General features: G+C 36.8%; 1 protein-coding gene across 1 annotated transcript in view; it reads left to right on the top strand.

Annotated features, from left to right (window-relative positions):
- Positions 1–25,139, top strand: part of ACSS3 (acyl-CoA synthetase short chain family member 3) — a 142,500-nt gene that overhangs the window by 88,106 nt on the left and 29,255 nt on the right. Inside the window, exons 9-10 of the mRNA XM_025438990.3 lie at positions 8,681–8,784; positions 23,233–23,328. Coding sequence (XP_025294775.1) covers positions 8,681–8,784; positions 23,233–23,328 — 200 coding nt within the window. The remainder of the gene's footprint in view (positions 1–8,680; positions 8,785–23,232; positions 23,329–25,139) is intronic.

The raw sequence follows: 25,139 nt of genomic DNA on the forward strand, positions 1-25,139 counted from the left end.
GAGAGGGTGTTTTCTGGGACTTACAGCAAGCTTTGGTCTAGAGATCTGAATGAGACAGAGAACAGCCCAGCGACTGGAGACTAAATTAAAGTGCCCACCTGCTGTTCTAGAATAGGATCTGTGATATCCTGAGTATCACTGTGTGTTAATAATTCTGGACCATCACTGTGGCATTGGATCACTGGGGGATAGCTACATCGCCCACAAACCTATTGGACAGAGAAGGTGAACACAGGACAGGGAGCGAGAGATACAAATAACAATGAAGGACTTCTTTTTCTTCTACTTAAGAGACTAGTATAGGAGCAGGGATCAACAAACACACTAATGAAGATGAATAAAGGACCACATTGCTATGGAAACCTGATTTACAGGGGAGGTGACTTAACAAGTGGAAGAAGGATAGACCCTTAAATAAATTGGTGCTGCAACAACTAGCTATATATATAGAAAAAAAAAGTTCTCTACCATATACACTACACAGAAATAAATTTCAGCTGGATTCAAGGCCCTATAATTGTAAAACAAAGAATTAATTCCTTCAAAAGAAAATGGATAAGTATTGTAATATATTTTAGTAGGGAATGACCATTTAAAGCATAAATCACAAATCATTAAGGAAAATATTGATGAAATTTCCTACATTAAAAGGAACAATCGCCGACCAAAAGAATAAACAAACTTAAATGATGAATTATTCACCCAGAGAAGATATTTGCAACATGTATAACCATTAAACAATTAGTTTACAGAAGATATAAAGAACTCCTACAAATCAGTAAGAAAACACACAATCCAATAGACAAATGGGCAAAGGATATGGACAGTCAGTTCATGGAGAAGACTAGGGTAGTCTAAAACATTAAAAGATCCTCAATCTTATCAATAAACAGAGAAATAACATTTTATTCCCATCATATAGGCAAAAGTTAAAATATCTAATGGTGATACTCACTTGCAGGTTACAAAACAGCAGAATGGTTTTTACACTACTATGGAGACTGTAAAGTGGAAATATCTAGCAATATTAGATGCTCCACATACTCTATATGCCCCATGACAAACCTGTATTAATATGGAGGGATGAAAATGAGAAACTCACAAATGTGACCAACAAACCATGTACTTTGAAGGTTCTTAACAGGTTTGTTTCAAAATGAAACAAACTATAAGCAATTACTTGTATAGTAAAAATGTATTGGAAAATAAATTGTGTACTACGGTGTATTAATTCAACAGGATAGTTAGAAGTGGAAATCAACCAGAACTTCAGTTATTAGCATGGATAAATGCCAAAAGCATAATGCTGAGTTTAAAAAGAAATTGAAAATTGGGATCCCTGGGTGGCGCAGCGGTTTAGCGCCTGCCTTTGGCCCAGGGCGCGATCCTGGAGACCCGGGATCGAATCCCACGTCGGGCTCCCGGTGCATGGAGCCTGCTTCTCCCTCTGCCTGTGTCTCTGCCTCTCTCTCTCTCTCTCTGTGACTATCATAAATAAATGAAAAAAAAAAATTAAAAAAAAAAAGAAAATTGATGGTTTCTCTTACATACAGTAAGAGAACTTTGAAAAATTACAAAAGCCATATTGTCTATACAAATAGTAAAAAAAAAAAAAATGAATGGGAATGAAAACCTCTGAGTAATTCTGGTTACCTCTGGGGCTGGGATGGTGAAGAGAAATGAGATTTAAGTAGAGGTTGGAGAGAACTCAGTTGAATCAATAATATTTTATTTTCTAAGTGACATAAATATGACAGAATGATAAAACTAGGAATTATGCATAAAACTGGGCAGTTTGCACGTAATAAGTCCACTGTATTATCATCTACTCTTGTCCTGTTTTTCAGGGAAGTTAGAAATCTCATAATGAAAACTACTTCTCATTTTGTTTATGCTCTCGTTTGACATGAAATCTGTGAACCACTTTGGCAAATCAAGGATGTCATACTATGGGTGTGTATTCGTGAGTGGGAGAGGAGGGCGAGGGTATCAGGTGCACATGGTGTGCTCCTCTCTTCCTTTGGTCCAACAGCTGCACAAACCTAAACAAATAACTTTCCTACTTCAGTGACCACCAATACTAAAATTTAAATGAATAAGAAAACCCACTCACAGAAACAAAATTTCCTCAGAAAATTATCAACCCTTCTTTTGCAAAAGCTTTCAGAGATATCCTACATCTGATTCACTGCTCCAAGTATGTGGTCTTCTGAGTCTCAAGTGACAATGACCATATGTCAACTATCTTTGGGTTTGTGATGGGTTGCAGACGAGCAATTCAAATATCCAGCTTTTGTTATTGTTTCTTTTTAAAGACTTAGTTGCCAGTTATCACCATGGTAGTCAAATCAGAAAAGGAAATAATTTAAAGCCATTATTGAAGTGAAGAAGTAAAATTGTAATAATTTATGCAAGATAGAAAAAATACTACATCTCTCACTTATTGTATTTTAGTTTTTTTTTAAGATTTATTTATTTATTTATTCATGATAAACAGAGAGAGAGAGAGGTAGAAACACAGGCAGAGGGAGAAGCAGGCTCCATGCAGGGAGCCCGATGTGGGACCCGATCCCGGGACTCCAGGATCGCGCCTTGGGCCAAAGGCAGGCGCTAAACCGCGGAGCCACCCAGGGATCCCCTCACTTACTGTATTTTAAAGCTTACTGCTTTTTCTTTTTCTTTTTCTTTTTTTTTTTAAGATTATTTATTTGAGAGTGAGGGGGGGAAAGAGAACATGAGCAGGGAGGAGGAGCAGAGGGAGAGGGAGGAGCAGACTCCCACTGAGCAGGAAGCCCGATGCAGACTCGATTCCAGGACCCCAGGATCATGGCCTGAGACGAAGGCAGATGTTTAACCAACTGAGCCACCCAGTCACCCAGTTTATTTAGTCTTTTCATATTTCATTGGCCATTTGAAGATTCTCTTTTGTGAAATGTTTATCCAAATCTTTGGCACATTTTAATTTTCTTTTTCTTGTTGATTTGTAAGACTTTTCATAGCCTTTTGGTCTAAGTTCTTCATTAACTATATGTATTACAAATAATATTCATCTTATGATTTGATTTTATGTTTCACTTAATATTGACTTTTGCTAAAGAGATACGTCTTTTCATCAATATTTTTTCTGTATGGTTCATGCTTTTTAAAGTCCCACTTAAGACATTTTACCTATTCGAATATCAGAAGTTATTCCTCTGTGTCATTTTCTAGAAGCTTTATTGTTTTACCTTTCATATAATCTACATGATTTGATTTTTGTGCATAGCATGAGGTAAGAGGTCAAGATTCATTTTTTTACTCTGTGTTATCCAACAAGTTTTATTCATTTAAATGTCCATCCTTTCCTACTGTTCTGTATGCCACTTTTGTCATAAAAGTATCCGTAAATCCTTCTTTGTTTCTTGCTTCAATTCTGTTTCATTGATTGGCTAATTGTCTATATTTGTGCAACTCTCACATTGTCACTAACAGGTCTTAATATCCAGTAGTAATAGTAACAGCAATACATCCATCTGTTCTTTGCTCTTTAATCTTGACCCACTGCATTTCCACACATGTCTTAGTGTCAGCCTATCAGTTTATACACACACATGCACACACAGAGACAAAACTAGAATTTTGAGATTACCTTGAATTTATAGATTGATATGATAAAAACAGGTATCTTAATATTGGGACTTCCAAATCATAATCATAGTATATCTCTTAATTTATTAAGGTATTTAATTTATCTAATTAGCTCTTTTGTTTATTGTATAAAAGATATATGTTGGGATCCCTGGGTGGCGCAGCGGTTTGGCGCCTGCCTTTGGCCCAGGGCGCGATCCTGGAGACCCGGGATCGAATCCCACTTCGGGCTCCTGGCATGGAGCCTGCTTCTCTCTCTGCCTGTGTCTCTGCCTCTCTCTCTCTCTGTGTGACTATCGTAAATAAATAAAAATTTAAAAAAAAAAGATATATGTTTTCTTAAATTTATTTTAAGAAATTTTTTAAAATTTTTACTATCAATTACAATTAATATCCAATGTTATATTAGTTTCAGGTATACAATATAGTGATTTAAGAATTCTGTACATTTCTCAGTGCTTATAAGTGTACTTTTGATCCTCTTTATCTATTTTACCCAGCCCCCCATAAATAATAGATTCAATTTCATTTGATTCAAATTGCTTCTTAAATTTGTGACTTGATGGCTTTCATTATTTTTATAAACTTTTATCCATTATCCTTTCAAATATTGCTTCTATCTAATTTTTCCCTTCTTAAACATTGAAACTGTAAGGACACATGTTAGAACTTCTTACGATATTACTTATATCTCATAGACTATGTTTTTTCTCTATCTTTTTCAGTTGCAGTTTGGTTATTCTCCTTTAATGTATATTTTGGGTTTTCAATCTTCTCTTCAGTTGTATGTAAGCTTTCAGTTTCTAAGTTTATATTTTTGCATCTTTTAGTTCAAAGATATTTATTTCATTCTTCATTATAATTTCCAGTTCTTGGCTGATATTATACAAATATTTCATTGTCACATTTAGTTACTGTAAAGTCTCTAATAACAAGAATATCTGATTTTCTCTGTGATTTTTTTTTTCTGATGTCTATTTTTTCCTTTGCACGTTGGTCATATGGCCTTCTATCTTCATAGACCATTGTGTGTTACTTTGATACTCTAGAGTTGTTAAGGTCCCATGGAGTAATTCCTATTTTGGCAGGCAGTTAGCATGAGGGAAGATCACTTTGACCCAATTAGGGATTTGGCTGACTTGAAGCTAGACTTCAGTATTTAAGAAGGCTAGTTTCATCCCAGTTTCTCCGTATTGTTAGGATATAAATCTTCAGGCATTTCAACTGAGACCTTGAGTGTTTCACACAAACCTCTTTTCCATTGTGGGTCTTGCACTCCAGTTTTCCCTTCCCAAGAAATTGTGATGGCAGGAAATGCTGTTCATTTCCTAAGCCTCTCAGACACAAGTTTTTCTTCCATTTCTCTGCTTTTCAACCACTACTTGCTTTGGCATATATAAAGGGGGCAAGCAGCAAGTCTATGTCAGATATCTCTACATTTTTTTCTTTGGGATCTTAATGCTTCCAGTGCTCATTACCCTTGTAGTTTTCTGATACCTTAAAGAGATGTTTCTTTTCTTTTCTTTTCTTTTTTTTTTTTTTTTTTTTTTTACATTGTCTAGCTTTTCTGGTTGTGTTTGAGAGAGAGATTGCTGGACAAATGCTGGTAGGTCCTTGTCAGAGTGACAAATGCATATGTAATATTACCACTAGTGTCTTTACATTTTAAAAGTGAATTCTAGTGGGGAGCAAGTGGAGGAAAATAGAATGAAGGAAGGATAGAGATAACCTCAGGGACACTGATGGCAAAAAGTAATGATGTTCCGTGAACTAGGAGTTGATGAGGCATTGCTGAAAAATCTATTTTTATTTAACTTCTTTTGGCACAAGTGAAGAGTAATTTTAACTTGTTTGGTAGTTTATGGAGCTTGAAAGAAATATTCATTTTGGTTTTATTCTGTTCCTAATTTATTACCTAAAAATTCTTCATCAGAATTTAGCTTTTTATCCATTTCTATGCAGCTTCCTTTTTATTTGGGACTAAAATTAATTTGACAATATTACCATTTTTCTGTTTCTCTTGGCTTAATTTTCAGCTTCATTTGAGTCTTGAATTCTACTCAATTTTTTATAGAATTGAGGAAAGGAATACAGGCTTCATTCCTATTAATCCCCTCAACTTTTTTTCTACTCTGGATATTGTATATTATAATTTTGTTTAAGTTTTTAGTATTATGGGTTTGGAAGTAAATTCATCTTCCCATGTGTTACTATCATCAGGACATTATCCACATATTTGTCCATTATAATCTAGGACAGCACTATCCAAATAAAACTCAGTTCTGCAATATGGTAGGGACTAGGCATATGTGACTATTGAACTCTTGACAAGAGGATAATCCTACGATGACGTTGATATTTTTACTTCTTAAAATTTTAACTAATTTAAAATTTAAATATCCATATAGAACTAGTAGCTACCATATTATACAGTGCAGATAGAAGACTTATGTAATTAACTTAGGTAAATTTATCTCCAGAATCCAAATTACTGCACAAGAATGGCTAATTTTAACATTTATAATTTTTTTAAGGATTTTATTTATTCATTTAGAGAGAGATAGAGAGTGTGAGTGGGGAGAAGGGCAGTGGGTATAGAGAATCTCAAGCAGACTCAGTGCATTGAGTGCAGAGCTGACATAGGGCTCAATCCCATGTCTCTGAGATCATGATCTGAGCTGAAATCAAGAGTCAGTCACTTAACTGACTGAGCCACCCAGGCATGCCTTTATAAAATGTATTTTTAAAGAAAAATTGTTTAAAAATATTTTAATATGGGGCATTTCTCTCTTCATATTAATAAAATGGCAGTCAATGAGAAATTTGTTAAGTGATTTTACTATTCTTTTTTTGCAAGCTGTAAAATGTCTTTTAAGAAATAAGACCTCTTATGCCCCTATGTATGAGTTTATCTTTAATTTATCTTATAATTTATCTTTAAGTTATAGATTTATACTAATTTTTTTTTCTTTCAGTAATCATCTCAGTTATAAAAATATCACTTCCCACAGAATAGTTTTGCTTACTATAAGGAATTGGGAGTCAAATAATATTTGATTTAATTTGATTTGATTTAATACTTTTGTAAGTATTTATTACAACACTTAACTTTTTCATTAGTCATATTCAATTCCTAAATCCTTGTATACAGTGTGTTAATGTCCATTTATGTTATACAATTGAGAATCTGTAACTGATAAAAGTAATAACTTAGGGCAGTTTGAAGAAATTTAATAAAAAATAGATTAGTAGTTTCTAGTGTATTTAGGGAAAGGAATTATCTATACTACTTTGACATTTTTCTAACTTACCAATGATCTCAATTTTTCATTTGCTTTTAGTAAAGAGTAAATGATTTTAATGGAAATGGAAGACATTGACATTCAGAAAAACCAGATATCACTTTTACTATGCATTGTGGAATATCATCTCTTTCTATATTGCTTATTAGTGCCAGTGTGAAGATTGCTACCATAATGATACAAATGCAATTAAAATCTAGGAAAAATAAGTAATAGATTTGTACTGCAAAACCATAATAATAAATACTAAGTTTTAACATATATAACGTGGAAATTTGTCATTAGATTAAAAACTCAGTGCTAATTAATAGTTTATCATTATAACTAATTCGGTTTATTGTAATTTACTTGGCTAGGAATAAAAGCCATTCCTCATTTTTGTACTACACCCAGTTTGCGTTATCTCTGTTTAGCCTCCTAGACTACTAATTGCATCTTTGAAAGCCAAGTGGTTGCTCTTCAGGTCTTTCACTTTTATGTTATTCATTAAAAATTTCCTAAAATATTCAGAACTTTTCTCTCTTCAAGTCACTGTTCCATTGTCTATTTCCACCCTAACAAAACAACATGCTTCCTCTTTTACTTAGAAGAATGAGTCAAGTTAACAGAAGTTTTATCAACTCCCCACCTGTGTACTTCATCTTTCTAAGCTTCTAGAAATGTTTGAATACCTAAAAATCCCAGATATTTTTATTGGTATTGAGGTCATGAAGATGAATGGTCTTAAGGAGCTCATGGTCCTCTGTAGGAAATGAACAAGAGACAAGTATAGAATGAGATGTATGTTATAGCAGAGGATGGAAATGTATATTGTTGGGGTGAGAATAGCTGAATCTCCATGGATTTTCATGCAATGGTAAGAAAATGGTAAGAAATCTTCTGTGGCTATATCACATTGTTTAGGATGAGTAGGCAAGTTTTTATTTGTTTTTTACTTTGAGGACAATGACTTAACTCTTCAAACATGCATTCCTTTTTTGACAGACCATGGAGACCTTGAGACATTGATAATGAAAGAAAACAATCATTCTATCAATGAACCACCAATAGTGTCAACCCAATTCCATTTGTCTATTTCATCCTTTCTATTCTGTGGCATGGTGCTCCATGCCAAATAGTCTTCATCTCTTAGTAACTTTATATTCCTTTTGATATGAGTCTTTTTGAACTGGAAGGCCACATTTATTTACATTTAAATAACCTGGTTTTCCTGTGTATGTCCTTGGGCTAGGGTAAATATGTGCTTGAAAGCAGAGTAAACTTTACCAAAGAAACGCACCAAAATGAACAAAAAACATCATATTTATGAGCTTATTTGTTACCTTAGCAACTCAAGAGTATATTTTTGTGTATAGACTTTAGTAGAATATAGCAATCAAATGTGGAACTAAAATTAGCAGAGGTGATGTCAAAAAGGAAAAAGTTTTTTATCTTTGATCATTAGATCAATATGACAGTTGTATTACAAAGATCATCTCAATTGCTCTTTGCAAAACTGAGAAACTCTAGCTGTGAATTCTACTTTTTAAGCACTTTTCTTCAATGCTGTGATGTTACAGCATTGAACTTGGTTACATTTGGGTCAACACAAATAATCCTTCTCACCATTATGTAGCATGATATTGTGATAATATAGCTATTGTCCTTTGACAGAATTAATGTGGTTAGATTCTAGAATGTTTAGAGGGTGAGGATGAAATTATATTTGTTTTCAAGGAATAATTTCAATTTATTCTTCCTCTCATATTCAGGTTCAAAACATTATTTGTGGCTGGAGAACGATGTGATGTGGAGACCCTGGAATGGTCCAAAAAGGCCTTCAGAGTACCTGTCCTAGACCACTGGTGGCAAACTGGTGAGCATTCTCCAAGCATGTACATAAATATTGTGGAAGTGTTCAGCAACACTGCAAGGACTAGAGAAAATTCTGAACTATGACCATCAGGCACAAACTCAGGACTTAGGTAGTTTGGTTTCAGTAGAAATAAGCAATTCTTTGGTTAACCTTTTGTTGAAAATGTCTCTGTACATGACATTGATGACACCATTCTCCTAGTCCCTGGGTATAAAGTACTGAAGACCTTTGTTGGTTCTCCTCCTCTTTGCTTTGCCTCTACCCAGTAAGTCACTAAATCTCAGATTTTGCTTTGAAGTGTCTGTTGAATTCATACCACCCCAGTACTCTCATTGTCTTTGAGCTGTGGCAGCTGTATTATTATGTGCCCTGCTTTAAATTCTCCTCATCGGTCACCTCTGTTCTCTCCACTCTCCTGTACACCCTGCACACTGTTCCCAGAGTACTTTCTTGTAAAGCACCATTTCTCTCCTAAGATTTTGTGTGGTTTTATGACTCCCTTGTTGTCTTCCATCAAATCAAATCTCTTCTGCCTAGCATTGAAGACAGAGAAGTGTATCTTCTTTCCAAAACATTTATCATTATATATATATGATTTATTTATTTAATTATTTTGTTTATTCTCTATTTTCTTCCCACTAAGTGATCCTTGGGAAACAAATTGTCCTGTTAAGTGGATGTAACATAAAATCTGTTACAAATTTTTTTAAAAAATGCCTCTGTGCTTCTTTTGAGGCATAATTGTGTATATATGTGAAAGGAAGTAGATTATCTAGATTATCTGTTTTCCCCATCACTAAGTGTAGAGATTTTGTTGGGTTTTCCATTTGACCTACTAAAAGTAACTGTGAGCTATGAGAACCTTGTGGCCTTCCTATGTACATATTTTAGTTCAATTCCACTTGGTTCAAAAAATTCGATCAACCTTTTTAATGTTTTCAGAATTGTCATCTTCTGAGTAACTGGGGTGGAGTATCAAATTTGAATAAAAACATTAATAAAGTTTCTTCTCAAAAAGTCAGCTTGATTTTAAAAATAATTAGAGTGTAAAAGATCAAGTGAGTGACTAAAACTGAAGTTCAGTGTTTGGTATTTTAGAATTTTTTGATGCTAATAAATTCTGCTTTTACATCATCTTCTTGCATATTGCTCCTTGGAGGAACATGGTTTCCATATCCACTATAACACAAAATGTAAAATGAATGAGTGATAGAGTGAAATACAGGTTCCTCTGAATACAATGCAAATCAGAAAGAGTTTCTAGCCTCTCTAGTTTATTTGCCAGGGGAGACATTTCTTATCTAAATTCAGATCTGTAACTATTTAGGAAATAAAAAAGAGAAGACCGAATTCAGAGAAAGAGCAGTGCCATATGTAAAAACACTTAAAAACAAGTGAAGAATCATTGCCTCTGCAAAGAAAAATATTTATAGATTTGGGGCCTATTCACTAGAAAATTCCTAACACTTATTCTCTTAGGCAGGAAGAGAAAGCTATCTTGTCACTCTTTTTTTTTTTTTTTTTTTTTTTTAATTATCTTGTCACTTTTAAGATGGTTTTCCTTTCCTGGTCAAAGCGAGGGGTTGTTTCCAACACAGTGACCTTGCACAAGTGCTTGCAGAGGGATTTTGTTTTCCCTCCATTAAAGATGACTATGCCACAGCTTACTGAAAGAAACCAGCACATTAATAAATGAGATTATGATTCTCCCCCTTTTTCTTAATATTATTGTACGTAATGGCCTGTGCCGACGGATGTAGTTAGTGCGTCCAGGCTTACAGAAAAGCTTACTGACGCCTGAGAAGCAAGCGTATGAGGTCCCTGGTGGGTATGGAGTTTCATGTGAATTTGCAGTTTTTCTTTAATGTTTCGTTCAGAGAAAATTAATAACCACATCATGTCAGGGTGCTGTCAGTTTAATCAGGTTTGAATGGCTGCTCAATACTGTGGAAAACACTCTGGATTTCTACTAATAGTGACTGACTCTTTCCACCCCCTCCCATCTGACTTTACAGAATTTGATATTGTGTCCAATTAAAGTACACAAATACCTACATGTGGAGAGGTAGGTAGTAGCCCGCTAGGTAGGTGGCTTTATACTTTATAAAAGAAATCCATCCTAGATAATGCAGATTTGTCATCTACTAACAAAATCTCGTTCGAATTTTTATTCAGTTGTCTAGAAGAAACCAATTCATTATTTTCAAAGTTGTAGGTTGTGATAAGTACTGCAAAGCGATACCAAAGTTTAATATTTTCAGCCAAACACCTTTCTTGAGGGGATATCACATTAATGTTAAATCACCAGGGCGGGGAAAGGCAAGTACTTTGTGGGTTATTATTGACTCTTAGGAAAAAGAAAGGAAAATTCGATATTACTGGTACAGTCATGAACTTCCTAATGTTTTATATATCAAACAGATGAGGGTACATTTCCACATGAGGTATGCCAACCAAAACCTCATAACATTTGAAGGAATGTTAAGCTTTGGCCAAAGGAATACTCTTCATTTCAACAGGTTTTCTACAAGATCTTTTTTCTTTTTACTGACTTAGAAATTGATTTTTTAACATGATCGTACACTTTTATGAGCCTTCCATACAATGTATAATTTATGAATTCGCTCTCTGATTACATTAATATATGTGCACAAATGAGCTGTTTCAAAATGGTGATGTATGATTTGGAATTAATTAGGGATATGTTAAGTAACTAAAATGTATGAATAAAAATTGATTAATTCCTGTGACCTGAGTTATAAGTAGGCACTCTGCAGTCAATCCAGTTCATTACCATGTTGTTTTTGTTACATAAGTGAAATTTGTATTAGTGACAACAGATTTCTAGTGACTGACATCCTCTTTTGGCCTCTTAATATCAAAACTCTTTAATATCTGATTTATATACTATCTAAGATTCTAAATTGAGAACTAATCTGTGGAAAATTTGAGAACTGATCAACTCCTTGTGGGAGCATTTCCATAAAGACTACTGTTCAGCATGACTGGAATATTAAGTGCTTGTTTTGGATTGTCATAATGCAAACATTATGTGCTTTCAGAAAGAAAATTCGTCTTGCTAAATTTAGATAGGAGGGGCTGTATCCACTTAGTTTATCAATCTGGATAAAAGATAAATTGTCACTTATCCAGATGTTTTATCTTCCCAGCAACTTCTCCATAAAATGACTGAAAACATCTGGATTATTGACTGAAGTTTTCATTTCCTTTACTTAGTGAAATACTTTTACTTAGTGAAATGATTTTAAAAGGGGAAATTAAGAGAATAGATAATTGTCCCATTAAGATATGATAATTCATGTGCAAAAAGAAAATAATAAACAGCCAGAACTTCATTATCATCAGGTGTACAATCACCAGATAAAACCCTGTACTGTTATTAATCATTTTTAGCTTTTCCAGAAATCAGATACAAAACAATTTTAGGAAGAAAGAACTGTGCAGTGCATGGAGTCCTTCGCTGTAAGGTTTTTTGGGGGCTTTTTTTGGTCTTTTCTGGTTGAAAACTATAAAGGGTTTTCCTTATGAATGAATGACCAAGTTAAAAAAAAAAAAAAAAGCTTCCTTAAATTTCAGAGACTAACTTTTAAAACCCAAAACATAGTAGACCTTATTCTTTTCTGAGCTTTTCTACATTTCCTCTCCTCTCCACTCCTTACTGTTTACTGCTAAGCTATGATACTGGTTTAGAAATGATTGTAACCAAGCAGCTTGGCATCCCACTTTTTAATGTTATTTAGGTAGAAACACTAGTTCTTCACATGCCATGAGTCAGTTAATTAAAGACACCGACTGTGAGATTAGAATCCTCCAGTTCAATGAAGGCTTTTATGAAGAACAACTTGATAAAGGGTTGAGATGAAAGGAATCCATGATTCTTCCCACCTGCCACTAGAATATTGTCTGTGTGGTTCCCCTCAGAAGATACAGAGTTGACGTTGAAAGTGTTCCAAAAAAAAAAAAAAAAAAAAAAAAGAAAGTGTTCCCAGTACCTTCTGCCCAAGTAGAGATGAAGTAACAGAAATGACAGAAGAGCTGCCGACTTGAGCAGCAACAGGGTGATTTTGTTTGCCTGTCTGTTTTGTTCCTGTCACTTTAATGGGGGAGTAAGATCCCTCATAGAATTGCAAAAACCCTAAGGAGGGATTTCAATGAGAAAACAGTATTCACCTAATGGATTGAGACATTGGTGACAACTTAAGTTATTGATCTTATTTTATCTGCCTTGAGCCATCTTTGCTGAGTTCTTATGTCTTAGAGTAATCACAGTATTTCTGTCTCTATTTGATTGAACTACTGCAGTTTTAATTGCAGTTGCCAGTTCTGAAGTCCCTATATTCTATAGATAGCCTAAATCCTCCTTCTCTGGGAAGGAATCTGATAATTCTAGATTTGATTAAAGTGGCCCCAGATCCTCCAGCAAACTTCATTCATGACAGTTCAAAATCATTGATCTTAAGAGTACACACACCCTAATACCATATTATTAAAATGTGTCAAGGCTACTTGACATGATAATCCTTGTTTTTGGACAATTTGGTAGGATGTACTTCCTAAGAACAGACAACTTGTACAATAGTTTTAACCACAAAAATTGGTTAGGCTAACGCAATTGAGTCTGTATCCTCAGGTTTATCCAGACGAGATCCCCTAGCCCAGGATTTTTTAAAGACGGCAATATATTTTCTTTACAAAAACAAAATTGAAAAATTAATTACAGTTTAATAGCAATTATCCTGAGCAGGGATCTCTGTGGGAATGGTAGAGGTTCAAATGGGGCAGCTTCTCATTCCTCCTACGTAGACTGATTGTGAAACACTTAGCCAACATTTGAGGATTTGATAGGTAGGGTATCAAAATTTAAGCCACTTGTTTTTCTGGATCATCCTCTTCCTTTTTCTACCCTTGCTTTCTCAGACATTCCACTTTTGTGCATAAGTTGCTACACCTTTTGCCGAGAGCTTCCAATCTGTCGGTCTAGAGTCTGAAATTTAGCCTATAGGAGGGAATTTTCTTCCTCTTTTGCAATTCGACATTGGGAACTTTATGATTCTTGTTATTTCTCCTTTTAGAAAAACATTTTACAACTATGTGCGAAACGTGTGACTTTCTTCTCATTTAAATGTACGTTGCCCCATGCAAAATCCTGTATATTTTGCTACAAAATGCTTTTCTAGGACTAAAGCCTAGGGGGCTCTCTACAGGTGACCTGACAGTGGGGAAAGCATCTTGTTGGCGACTTACCTTGAAGATTCTATCTTTAATTATTTATAAGCTACTCTCTGTAGCGTGGGTGCCAAGATTTACTAGCAGACACTCCCCTGGCTGCATATCTCAGAGTGAAATATGCCTGTGCACAACCAAACGCTGCCTTCCCATGTTTGCTTTCTAACTCTTTGTCATTCCTTGCTTTGGGGTTTTACTTAATGTCTGAGTCCATCAAATTTTGGGGGCTATGGTGGTATGGCTTCATTGAAGTACAGGCCTGTATTTTCAAAGACAACAGATTGCACTAAACACTCGAAATGCACACTGTGGAATCCAAAGTGCCAGGCCAAGGTGGCCTGCAGTGGCAGTGCCCTCACCCTGTGACCTGGGCTATGTGACCCTATGCTACTTTCAAACAATAGAATGAGGAGTCTTGAGTGATGCAAGTGAATCACTACAGTCTGCTGCCTTTTTGTTTTTTTTCAATGTAATGGTAAAAAATAAGCTCATCTCTTTTTTTTCATTCATGGGGAGGAGAGTTTATGTAGTTTATCATGAGAAGTTGTGATTGGGGAAAAAACAATTTTATGGACGCAGTGGCATCTCAGCGACGTTGGGCTAGCAATGCCGATAGTATCCATCTGCCAATAGGGAAAAAAAGTCCTGATGTCATCTTTGTTGCCTGGCAACAACATTTTTTTTTCTCATTTAGAGCAATCTTCATTAGTTTAAGGTGGGTAATTTTTACTGATAATTTGAGAAGCAGGGGCTTAGAGGTAAGCTACATGAATTTGATTTGTGGAAGGAATAATCTCGTGTCAAATATAAGGCAGGCTTGATGAGGCTTTCCTCTTGAAAGTGAATAACTGTTTACAAATTGTTAATCCACCTGAAAATGAATCTTCCAAGTCAAATAGGAGCTATCGAATCAGACATTACCTCTTTATAGCATGACAATGTAGAAAGGACATATAGTTGTTTTTTTTTCAAATATGATTACATGAAGTAGTTTGGACATGTGTAACTGCTTTTTAGAATATTTATTTGTTCCCATTATTGTATTAGTGATAATGTTTTCACAGGAGACTAAACACTGGGAAATCGATTAATAATATGAAGTTGGTTTGGTCTTTGAAATGTCATCTATTCTAATCCTCCTACCTTTGGCAAGAATCACATTTAATCCACTCTTGAAAGGTGAAAATATGTTATGTTTTTGTAGATATTTATAAGAAAAAAGGAGTTCCCAAACCGTTCCTTGACAAACGTTACTGTCTGGAAATTTCACTTTCCTGCTGTTGCATGTAAACCCTACACTGTGTGGATCCATCGAGCCCCCAAATAGTTCCCAATTCCTCTTTTGCTGTCAGTTCTAATTTCGAAAACCACAGGTGACCATTGTCCTTAGAAAAGCAGTGTAGGTCCTGGAAAGTGTTGCTGAATCGTAACAGATTTGCCTTTAAATCCTGGCCCCCCCCACTTACCCTGTAGCCATGGGCAAGTCCTTGATCTTCTGCTTGCACTTTATCTCATGGGTTTGTAGAAAGCTTGAAATGAAGTGAAATATGAACAAACAGTGCAGCAGAGTTCCTGGCCTGTAGTAACATTCAATAAATATGTTGCTTTTCCCTCTCCTTTCTATGGATCTCCCTTCAAAAAGTAAAGATCATCTTTAGCCTCCTGGCCTGTAGATAGATAATCCAGACTCAAGAAAAGTTGGAACTTAAGAGCTCAATTTATACATGAGAAAAAGGAATCATAGAGAGTTTAGTTTCCCAGAGGCAACTAGCTTAGTCAAGATTAGAATGGGAATGCTCACGTGTTGTCCAGAGTCCTCCCTTCCTATGTCTTATCTTATGACATTAATTCAACATGTCTTACCTAACTCATTAATTCAACATTTCTTACCTAACTCAACTGCAGGTTACTTATGAGTTTCCCCACAGTTAGAGGCAGTAAGGGGCTGGTAAGGGAGAAGGGTAAGACGTCCGCTTCCAGTACAGAAAGTTAGGCTGCTTTGAATTAAGTATTTTAAATGGTAATTGTACCATCTCATGAACACAAAGATTAAATTGATTTTCTTTCACCAGTGTACATCTCACTGTTCTGCTTTCTTTCTGCTACCGCCATTCAAGTTATTTATAGCACACTGTATAGATTCGGAAGTGGGGAGAATGGTTTCTTTACAAATTGCTTCAGGACGCTGTGATTAATATGACTCAGCGGTACCAGGCTGCTGAATTGATTGATTTCGAGGACTTGAGCTCTCTGCACGGGCCACCAACTTCTAAATCCATATTGCTTAATGTAGTGTTTCTAGAACCACAGTGTGTACAAAATAGCAGATTTTTCAGATGCGACTCTGTCTCTCTTATTGACAGAGTCGGGCTCTGTGAACCTGCCCCTGTTTTCTTCCTCTCTCACGCTCACTCACTACTCTTCTTTCCACGTTGCCTTTCATTTCTGAGCCAAAACCCTGGGGTGGTCCTGGGCCTCTCCCTCTTGCTCTGTGTCCATAGCCAAACAATCACTAAGACTCTCTGACTCTAACTCAGATACGGTCGCATCTTCCCCTCCTGCTCCCCTCATCAGATCACCAACATCTGACTGACTTCTTGCTCTGGATTGGGATCCAGTTTAAAACTCCAGTTTGCAACTGAAGAGATTTTTCTACAATGAAATTCTGAGCAAATCACTTCTGCAAAAAAACCCATGTCTCTGATTGTTCCCGGAATGATAGGCATATTTCTTACCATGGCACAGAAGACACTTCATGATCTGCCTCTGCTTATCTCCCTCCCTTTGTCTCTTGTTCTCTCTTAGCCTCCCGGTTCCCCTGAGCTTTGCTGTGCTGAATAACTTGCAGTCAGTCCCTTGATGGTCTAACTTCTCAACCTTTGAACATGCTGCTATTTCTGTTTGGCATGTCTTTCCACCCTTAACTCTGTCTTCCCATTAAAAGAAATGCCTTTCAGAGAATTCCATAAATATGTATTGGAGGACTGACCTTTGAATATCATTCTTGGGATAAGAAAGTGTTGGGACAGAATTATAATGGTAACATACAGCTTTTTCTCTTCCGAGTCCTCCATTCTCCCTCTCCCTGATTCATTTTAGGATTCCATTATTCTGTGATTTGCTATTTATTTTTTAAGAACCCTGACCTTAATAATGGGAACTGGAGCCTAAACCCATGTAAGAAGTATGTATTTACTAGTCAGCAAACATTTCCTGAGCACAAAATGTCAGAGACTAGACTGTGTTTGGGCTTGCTGATTCAAATGATTCTCAAGCAGGAAGAAACTGATTTCAAATACTGGCTAGGAGAGAGTTTTCAGATAATTATATGCACAATGTTTTGGAAGATTGCACTATTTCTTTTTTGAAAGATTTTATAGTATTTTTGGTGGTGAATGTTCCGAGTGTCTATTGCTATGCAAAAAACAAAGAAAGAGAGAGAGAGAGAGAGAGAGAGAGAGAAAGAAAGAAAGAAAGAAAGAAAGAAAGAAAGAAAGAAAGAAAAGAAAAGAAAAAGAAAATTATTCCAAAACCTAGCAGCTTAAAACAGCAACCATATATCGTGGTTTCGTGGGTGTGTGTTATGTGCAGCGGATCAGCAAGGCTTTTATGCTCCATCTACTGGTTTATTTGTTTCCAGGTACTGTTGATTGAGGCAACCCGGACAGGATTTAGTGGTGAATGAGCTGGTCTGGTGGGTGCAAGGTGGCTTCACTCTCATGCCTGGGAATGGCTCAGAGACTGGAGTTGGTCAGGACTGTTGATAGGAATGCTTGCAAATGGCATTTTTAGTGTGGAGGATTCAGAATAATGGGCCATCTTACATGGTGGCTCAGAGGTGCCAGAGATCGTGATCTACAACTTTCCAAACATGTGCCTGGAAACTAAAAATCACTTGCACTCTTTTTGCTTAGTCAGAGCCATCAAAAAGTGGCCCAGATTCAAATAGACAGGACATAGTTCCCACCTCTCAATAGAATGAGGCTCAAACCAATTGCAGCCACCCTTTATCTCCATAGTGGGTAAATCGCAAAGTCGTGGTTGTAGCCTTCTGAATTCAACATAATTTCCCTTTTGCTTGCCATTCATAAATAATTTCTGTCAATATTTTCATGTGCATCTTGCCGAGATACGTATTTTTGTTCAACACATTATTTACAAAAAGAGAATCATTTATGCATTCTGTTTTACAGATTTTCTAAATAACATTTTGTAAGAATTATTTCCTATCAGGCATTTTTCTGTGATGTCTGAATAGCTTTACATTAATTCTTGATATGGAATAATCTCTATTTTTGGACAGTCTTCCAAACATTAATGTAAACAATCTTCTATACATTAACATAAATATCCTTGATGCTTACTTAATATTTGTGAATGCCTACAAATATCTCCTTTATATATCCCTTAAAGTGGAATAACTGGATTAAAGAGTATGTGCATTTTTAAGGGCTTTTTATAATTGCCAAATTGCCTTTCAGAAATATGTCGATCTATACACACACTAACACTTATGTAACAAAAAATCTTCACATTAAGATTATGTTTGGTTTATATGGGTCAAGTGTCTCCCTTGCACCACCTGACCAGGCCCTGGTCTTTCTGCTAGCCTAGTGACTTCTCCTGTGAATTGGTTCCTGACGTTTAGGAAGCCACAGAAATCTCTATATTAAACAACTATCTTAATACAGCCTCTGCCAGTCCATGCATTTTCTCACGCACATCTCTCTCAAAACCCCAACTAAAATAAACCTGGTCACAGCATTTGAATGCTGTGCACATATTTACGTAAATTTTATTTGCATTGTTGTGATTCATTAAATTCTTGTTCAAAAGCCCTCATTAGCTTGCAGGATCACATGCTGAAGGCTTATGGTCTTAGGAGGTCTTCAAGATAGTTTTAAATGGTCTGTCTCCTCACTACAGATGATAATCTGAGCTTATTTCCTGTTACTACTTTCCTCGTTTATTCTTCTTCAGTAACACCAGCTGCCTAACTATTCCTGAAACACTCTAAGAATAAGCTTGCCTCAGGACCTTTGCACCTGTGGTTCCTTTCTCCTGGATACCTTGTCCTTAGATGTCATGTGACACAGCTCCTCGCTTGTTTCAGGTCTTTGCCTAAATGTCCACTTCTCAGGGATGTTTCTCCTGGCCACCAACCTGGAATTGCAGTTCCTTCCCATCACGTCTCATGCCCTGTCTATGCTTTTTAAAAAAGTCTTTAGTGCTTATCACTCTTTAACATGTCATAGGTTTTATTTATGTTTTTTGTTGTTGGTCTCTCCAACCAGGATGTGAGCTCCTTGACGATAGGAACTGTGGTCACTTTAGTTTCTTGTTCTCTCTCTAGTTCTACTAAGAGCACCTAACACGTTATAGGTCTTCAATAAATATTTGCTAGTGGGAGATAGGTCCCACCGTTATGTCCATTTGCAATTAGTAGAGACCAGGCTCATCTCTGATGCAAGGATTTTTTTTTTCCTCTGGGACACAGTCTGAGTGATTTCTCTTCAGCTCTCTGTGACCTACCTAAGAACCTCACAAATGGTGCACTTATCTGTTCAATTCTTCTCCTCGTTGGTAAGAACTATGCAAACCGGGGCAGACGGTTTAAATTTTCTAGGTTAGTCCTCAGTATTTTTCATTTGTAAAAAGAATTCCCTTTTCCCCCATCTCTTTATGGAGTTTGATTTAATGCAATAACATAAACAAAAAGCACTTAGCATAGTACACAGCGCCATTCATATTTGAAAAATATATATATATGTTTATAATATAGATAAACATATTAGTTCTCATTCCTTTTCTTCTTTTAGAGTTTGATTTTGGGAAAATTCCTGTAGGTAACAGCTCACTAATGCCATAAGGCAGAGAGGCAGTAAAGTGAAGTGTCTGCATTAGCTGTTAACACGGTATGAATATAAATGTACCAAAATAACATCTTCTTCACCACCTTGGGTTCCCTGCCACCTTCTTCCTGGGTGTCTCTTTCTAAGATTGGGTGTCTCTGGAAAGATTTCTCCCAATGTGGCATCCAGTTCTGCTCTCCAAGGAGAAAGTTCTGGTTTGTTTAAATGCAGCTATTTCCCGGTCACAGTGTGACATCTGGATTTCCTGTCTCCTTCCATAACCGGTTAATTACAGCCTGGACAGTGTGAAGTAGCTGTTTTTAGAACATCTTTGCAATGGAGCTTCGGGAGTCCTTAGAAGTTTGGGGAAGGCCAGGTGCATGCTGGAGGGCTTTCCCCAGCCAGGAGCTGATTTTGCACGTGCGCCAGCCTGAGAGTCGGGGGGTTAGGGTCTGTGTGCATCAGTGTGTGAGCACACGGGTATGTGCTTGACATTCAGGTGCATCGGTACGTTCTTTGCACGTCAGGGCATTCAGAGATACAGAGAAGACCAAAGTTTCTCCAACAACCCTTATGGCCTTTCTCATTCCACTTTCGTCCTAACCATGGCTCCCTGAGTGGAACCAGCCAACTGCCATTCCGTCCGCGTGTATCTTTTACGTGTCACTACCCACAGTTCTTTTTCCAAACCCCCAAATGAATATCAGACTAAAGACCATGAGCTACTCAAGTTACTCATGTTCAAAGCACCAACTAATATTGTCCACTGTGAGTGCCTGAATGGACAATCCTTTTCATTGCCCTTAAAATTGAGTCCCAGTAATCTTAGAGAAGAGGGTGCTGCTGTTCATGTCTTCCCATCCTGAATTACAACCAAACAGCTGAAGCTTAAAGGAGGGTAAGTGTGTGATCACTGTACAAAGATGCCAAGAATCCCAGGCAGGATGTGTAGCGTCAGCTTAGTCATTCCCGGGCCTCTGTTGAAGACTAGGTTTTATTTTCACCCCCTCTTCCCATGTCTCCTTTGGCCCCATGGTAGAGGGAGAAGAACAGAGTGCTGCCATCTCTTCTCGGAGTCCACACAGGCGTGAGATGAAGCAGAGTGCCGTCAGGGTTCTGTTGTGGGTTTGTGCTTGTTCCCCCTCCAGACAGCAGGCCCTGCAGCCATTGGAAGGTCCATTGGTAGGCTCTCAAGCCATCTGCTGACAAGGTGCTGAGAGGCTCTTCGGTGTTAAAAAATGTAGAGAGTTTGAACTTGAAATGATTGGAGTGCCTCTGGTGATAAACTCAACTTGATGGGCCACACTTTTAACACAGAAGATGGACTTCGGCGACTGCTTCCCCCACCACGTGGGTGAGGGGAACAGAAGCGCCATCAAGAGGACATCTCTCTTCCTCCTGTGTCCTGGTAGCTTCTGTTGCTGTTGTCACCTTGCTCTGTCTGGCTCCTCACTTGACAGGTTGCTTCCTGCTGTCACACTGCTCTTGTCTCTCTGTCAGTCTGGAGGACAGCTGAGGTCAGTACTGAGACATTTTTAAAAAGGCAACAGGAAAAATGCGGCCGACCTTTCCCAACACGGGGGTCTCCTTCCCTGCTTGGCTGGTGCTGTGGGGAGTAGAGGCAGGGGTGTCACACGACTGATGGAATGCCATTTTGTAAAATACTTGCCCATTTTTTTGTCACGGGATGAAAACATCTGAGTCGTTTGTCATGGTATGAAACATTGGTGACGGTATGAAACCATTTGAAAATTCTTTGTTAAACATCGGAAATGTCTGCTCTGGTGACTTGCTGCCTCTTCTCAGCAGTGACCATATGGCTTATCATCTTAAGCACTGGACTGTGACTTAGGATCTGTGTGCCAATGTTCCAGAGTCCATCTTCTGTTATTGATGCCAGCTGAACCACCATCCATAAAATGCAAATAATAAACCTAACTACTCTGGAAAGTAAAAATCAGTAATAAATTCTTTCCACCATTCTAAAGTGATATAAATGTATGATAAATTATGGCAGAAACCATAGTGGAAAGAATACATTCTGAGTCCTTAGGAACATAGATGTTTTTTAATATTTTGGATTACTTTGGATCCAGTTGGCTTGGCAATTAGTCCCTTGGTATACATACGGTATGTTTGTGTGCATAATACTGAGCCACTAGTTCTGAAACTTCCCACAGTCGATGCCTCCTATCTTTCTCCTCCACTCATGCAAGTCTCATACTTAAAAGATTCTGCTAAGACCAAACTTGTGTTTACCAATAATGACAAAGGCATTTGTCCATGAAATCATCATTTTCAGAACGATGGCTATCATTTAATAGCTGCTATTATTCTATTAACAACTTGAGACAGAGACATTGAATTTATCATTTTTGTTCATCAATGTAAGTTAATCATGGGTAAGTCTCTGGTCTTGATGAAATAATCAGCATAAAAAATAAAAAAAAAGAAATAATCAGCATAGCATACATGTCCCTTCTTCCTTCCTTCGTGCCTTCCTCCCCACCTGCTTGCCCTTGTTTGCCTGCCTTTTAGAAGCCCAGGAACAGCAGATTGAGAGCAATTTGATTCAGCATTGGTAAGGTCAGCTTTGGATACAAGGTCTCTAGGCAGGTGTAGTTCTTTAAAAATTAGAGTTGATATTGTTCATATATTCTCAAAAATCTCTGGGTCACTTATTTCAGAGATTAAGCCACAAATAAGAGAAATTTCTGGCATGTAGCTATTGTTTTCCATGATAAAATGGAAATGTGTGTGAAGAGAAGGCATCTTTTCTAGAGATCATTGAGTTTTTAGCATGTGTTGTAAAATTCTCATAGCCATGTAATTCTGCATTCTGCTTGCCGGCTGATTCATAACCAAGAACATTAGAGAGAACTCTCTTTTCTTTAGAAGGAGCATCACTATATACATTATTCTGAATTTGTGTCCTTAAGTTTTAAAACTGTTGATCTGATATCAATTACTAGATTTTTTTTCATTTTTTTTTTTAAATTTTTTTTTTCATTTATTTATGATAGTCACACAGAGAGAGAGAGAGAGAGAGGCAGAGACATAGGCAGAGGGAGAAGCAGGCTCCATGCACCGGGAGCCCGACGTGGGATTCGATCCCGGGTCTCCAGGATCGTGCCCTGGGCCAAAGGCAGGCGCTAAACCACTGCGCCACCCAGGGATCCCTTTTTTTTCATTTTTAAATAATGCATTTCCACCCTTCATCTATCCCTTGTGCAAGTTAAATTCTATTACAAACTGAGGGGGGAGCAGGCAGGTAAGGGGCAGTGCACACAGTGAAGAAACATCATGATCTCAAGTTTAAATATTAAACGATAAATATTTATTTCTCCAGAGACTGGATCCCCAATTACAGCATCCTGCATTGGATTAGGTAATTCTAAAACACCTCCTCCAGGACAAGCAGGAAAAAGTGTTCCAGGATACAATGGTGAGAAGTGACCCTGATTATTTGGAATGTGTAAGGTTAATAAATTTGGTATTTTTTCCATGTCTAATATGAATCAAACTGCACAGTCAGTGCTTAAAAGTATTTGATTGAATGAATACATTGTACTAAAAATAAATGCCTTAATTTTGTTATTAGTCAATTGGATCAAAAATAAGATTGTTGACTTCCAAGGACATGTTCTAAATGACTGTAATAACCAAGAAAATAATATTTATAAGGCACGTTAAGAATATGGCTGTAAAAATATTTATGAAACACTTGCTAGGTGCAGAGTACTTTGCATATATCATTTCACTTAATGATGAATTATATTTAATTCAGAGGTATCGTTATCACTCTAAAGATGAGTTAACTGGTGCCTGAAGAGACTGAATTACTTTTCTTAGATAATATGGCTGGTTAGGTCCTATAGACAGTGCAGACCATCATGTTTTATTTTGTTGGTTTGTTTGCTTTGCATGTTTTTGCTACAAAAGCTGCAGTTTTTTCCCATTAATATGCTACCTTTTAACTTAGGAGTGACGGTAAAGTTTCTGAACCATGTTGGCTAAAAATAAATATAAAAAACTAAGGATTCTAAATAGAAAAATCACTTCATCCATACTGGTAGTATGTGACAATGAGATACAATGTATTTTAAATATTTGCTTTAAATTGTTGGTAAGGCTACAGTGGTTCAATAATTTCCCTTGGGCTCCACTTGCTAGTTATATAAGTTACACAAGTCACCTAACTTTTAAGAAATTCAATTTCCTTATTTCTAAATGGGAATAATAATTCCACATGCTTCATAGGGTCACGATGTAACACAGTGAAGCATTAACACAAGCACTTGCCAGTGAACAGACTGAACTAAGTCTTAGCTAGTAGCGTGCTGATATTTCCTAGAAGCCAGACAGGCTGACCTAATTTAGACTTATACATTCATTTCACAGACAAGGAATATGAAGAACAGAATTTATTTTATTTGCATAAGGTCACAATTTAGCTTAACAGATTTACGAGGAAAATCCATCTTTGGTGGACAGAATATGGATCCTACATATAGTTTCTATTAGCATGTAAATCATAAAATGTAGAGACTTATCCCTTGCCTCTCTGACATAAAAATATATTTTCTTTCTAGGACAATGATTAGTTAAGGAAACGTGGATCATTTGACTTAGCCTAGTAGGTGTATTTATAAAAAGACACTTTGGAATTTTTCTTTTAAGAGCAGAAAGAGATATTCTGTGAAGTCAGTGACTTTTCCAGGCATGGGAAGGTGAACCCAGCTCCAGTGAAACCCACACTTTGAACAGTCCTGTCATCCTTGCTCCTTTTATCAGAAAAAAATTGCTTTGTGTTGAGCCATTTTTAGGGGCTGATGTTTGTGGGAGATGTTAAATACATTTCCCTTTCAGTATTTTTATATCCAGCTATAAGAAAGAGTTAAGCTTTGATGCCTCATGAAATTTCAGTACAGAAGTTTCTCATTGTCTGAAAGCCATTGGCTTACAGACAGCATAGGTTAAACATTAGAGTTTAAGTATCTATAACCAAGGAGGTAGTGACTTTATGACTCATAATTTTCATGTTTTGTGGTTAGGCAGAGATTCAGAAGCATAATGTAGTATTCAGTATGAGGATAAAAAAGTGATATCCACCTGGAAAAGCAAAGAAAACCGTTTTTTTTGTGTGTGAAAACTTTGATGTAGTGTAACAGTCGCACATTCATTGAGTACCTTACACAAGCTTGTCACTTACTCTCTTCAAGTAAGTCTTACAAGAACACTGAGCAAAGAATCACT

The sequence above is a fragment of the Canis lupus genome, chromosome 15 (assembly GCF_003254725.2).
Source record: "Canis lupus dingo isolate Sandy chromosome 15, ASM325472v2, whole genome shotgun sequence".
In the NCBI taxonomy this organism is placed as follows: domain Eukaryota; kingdom Metazoa; phylum Chordata; class Mammalia; order Carnivora; family Canidae; genus Canis; species Canis lupus.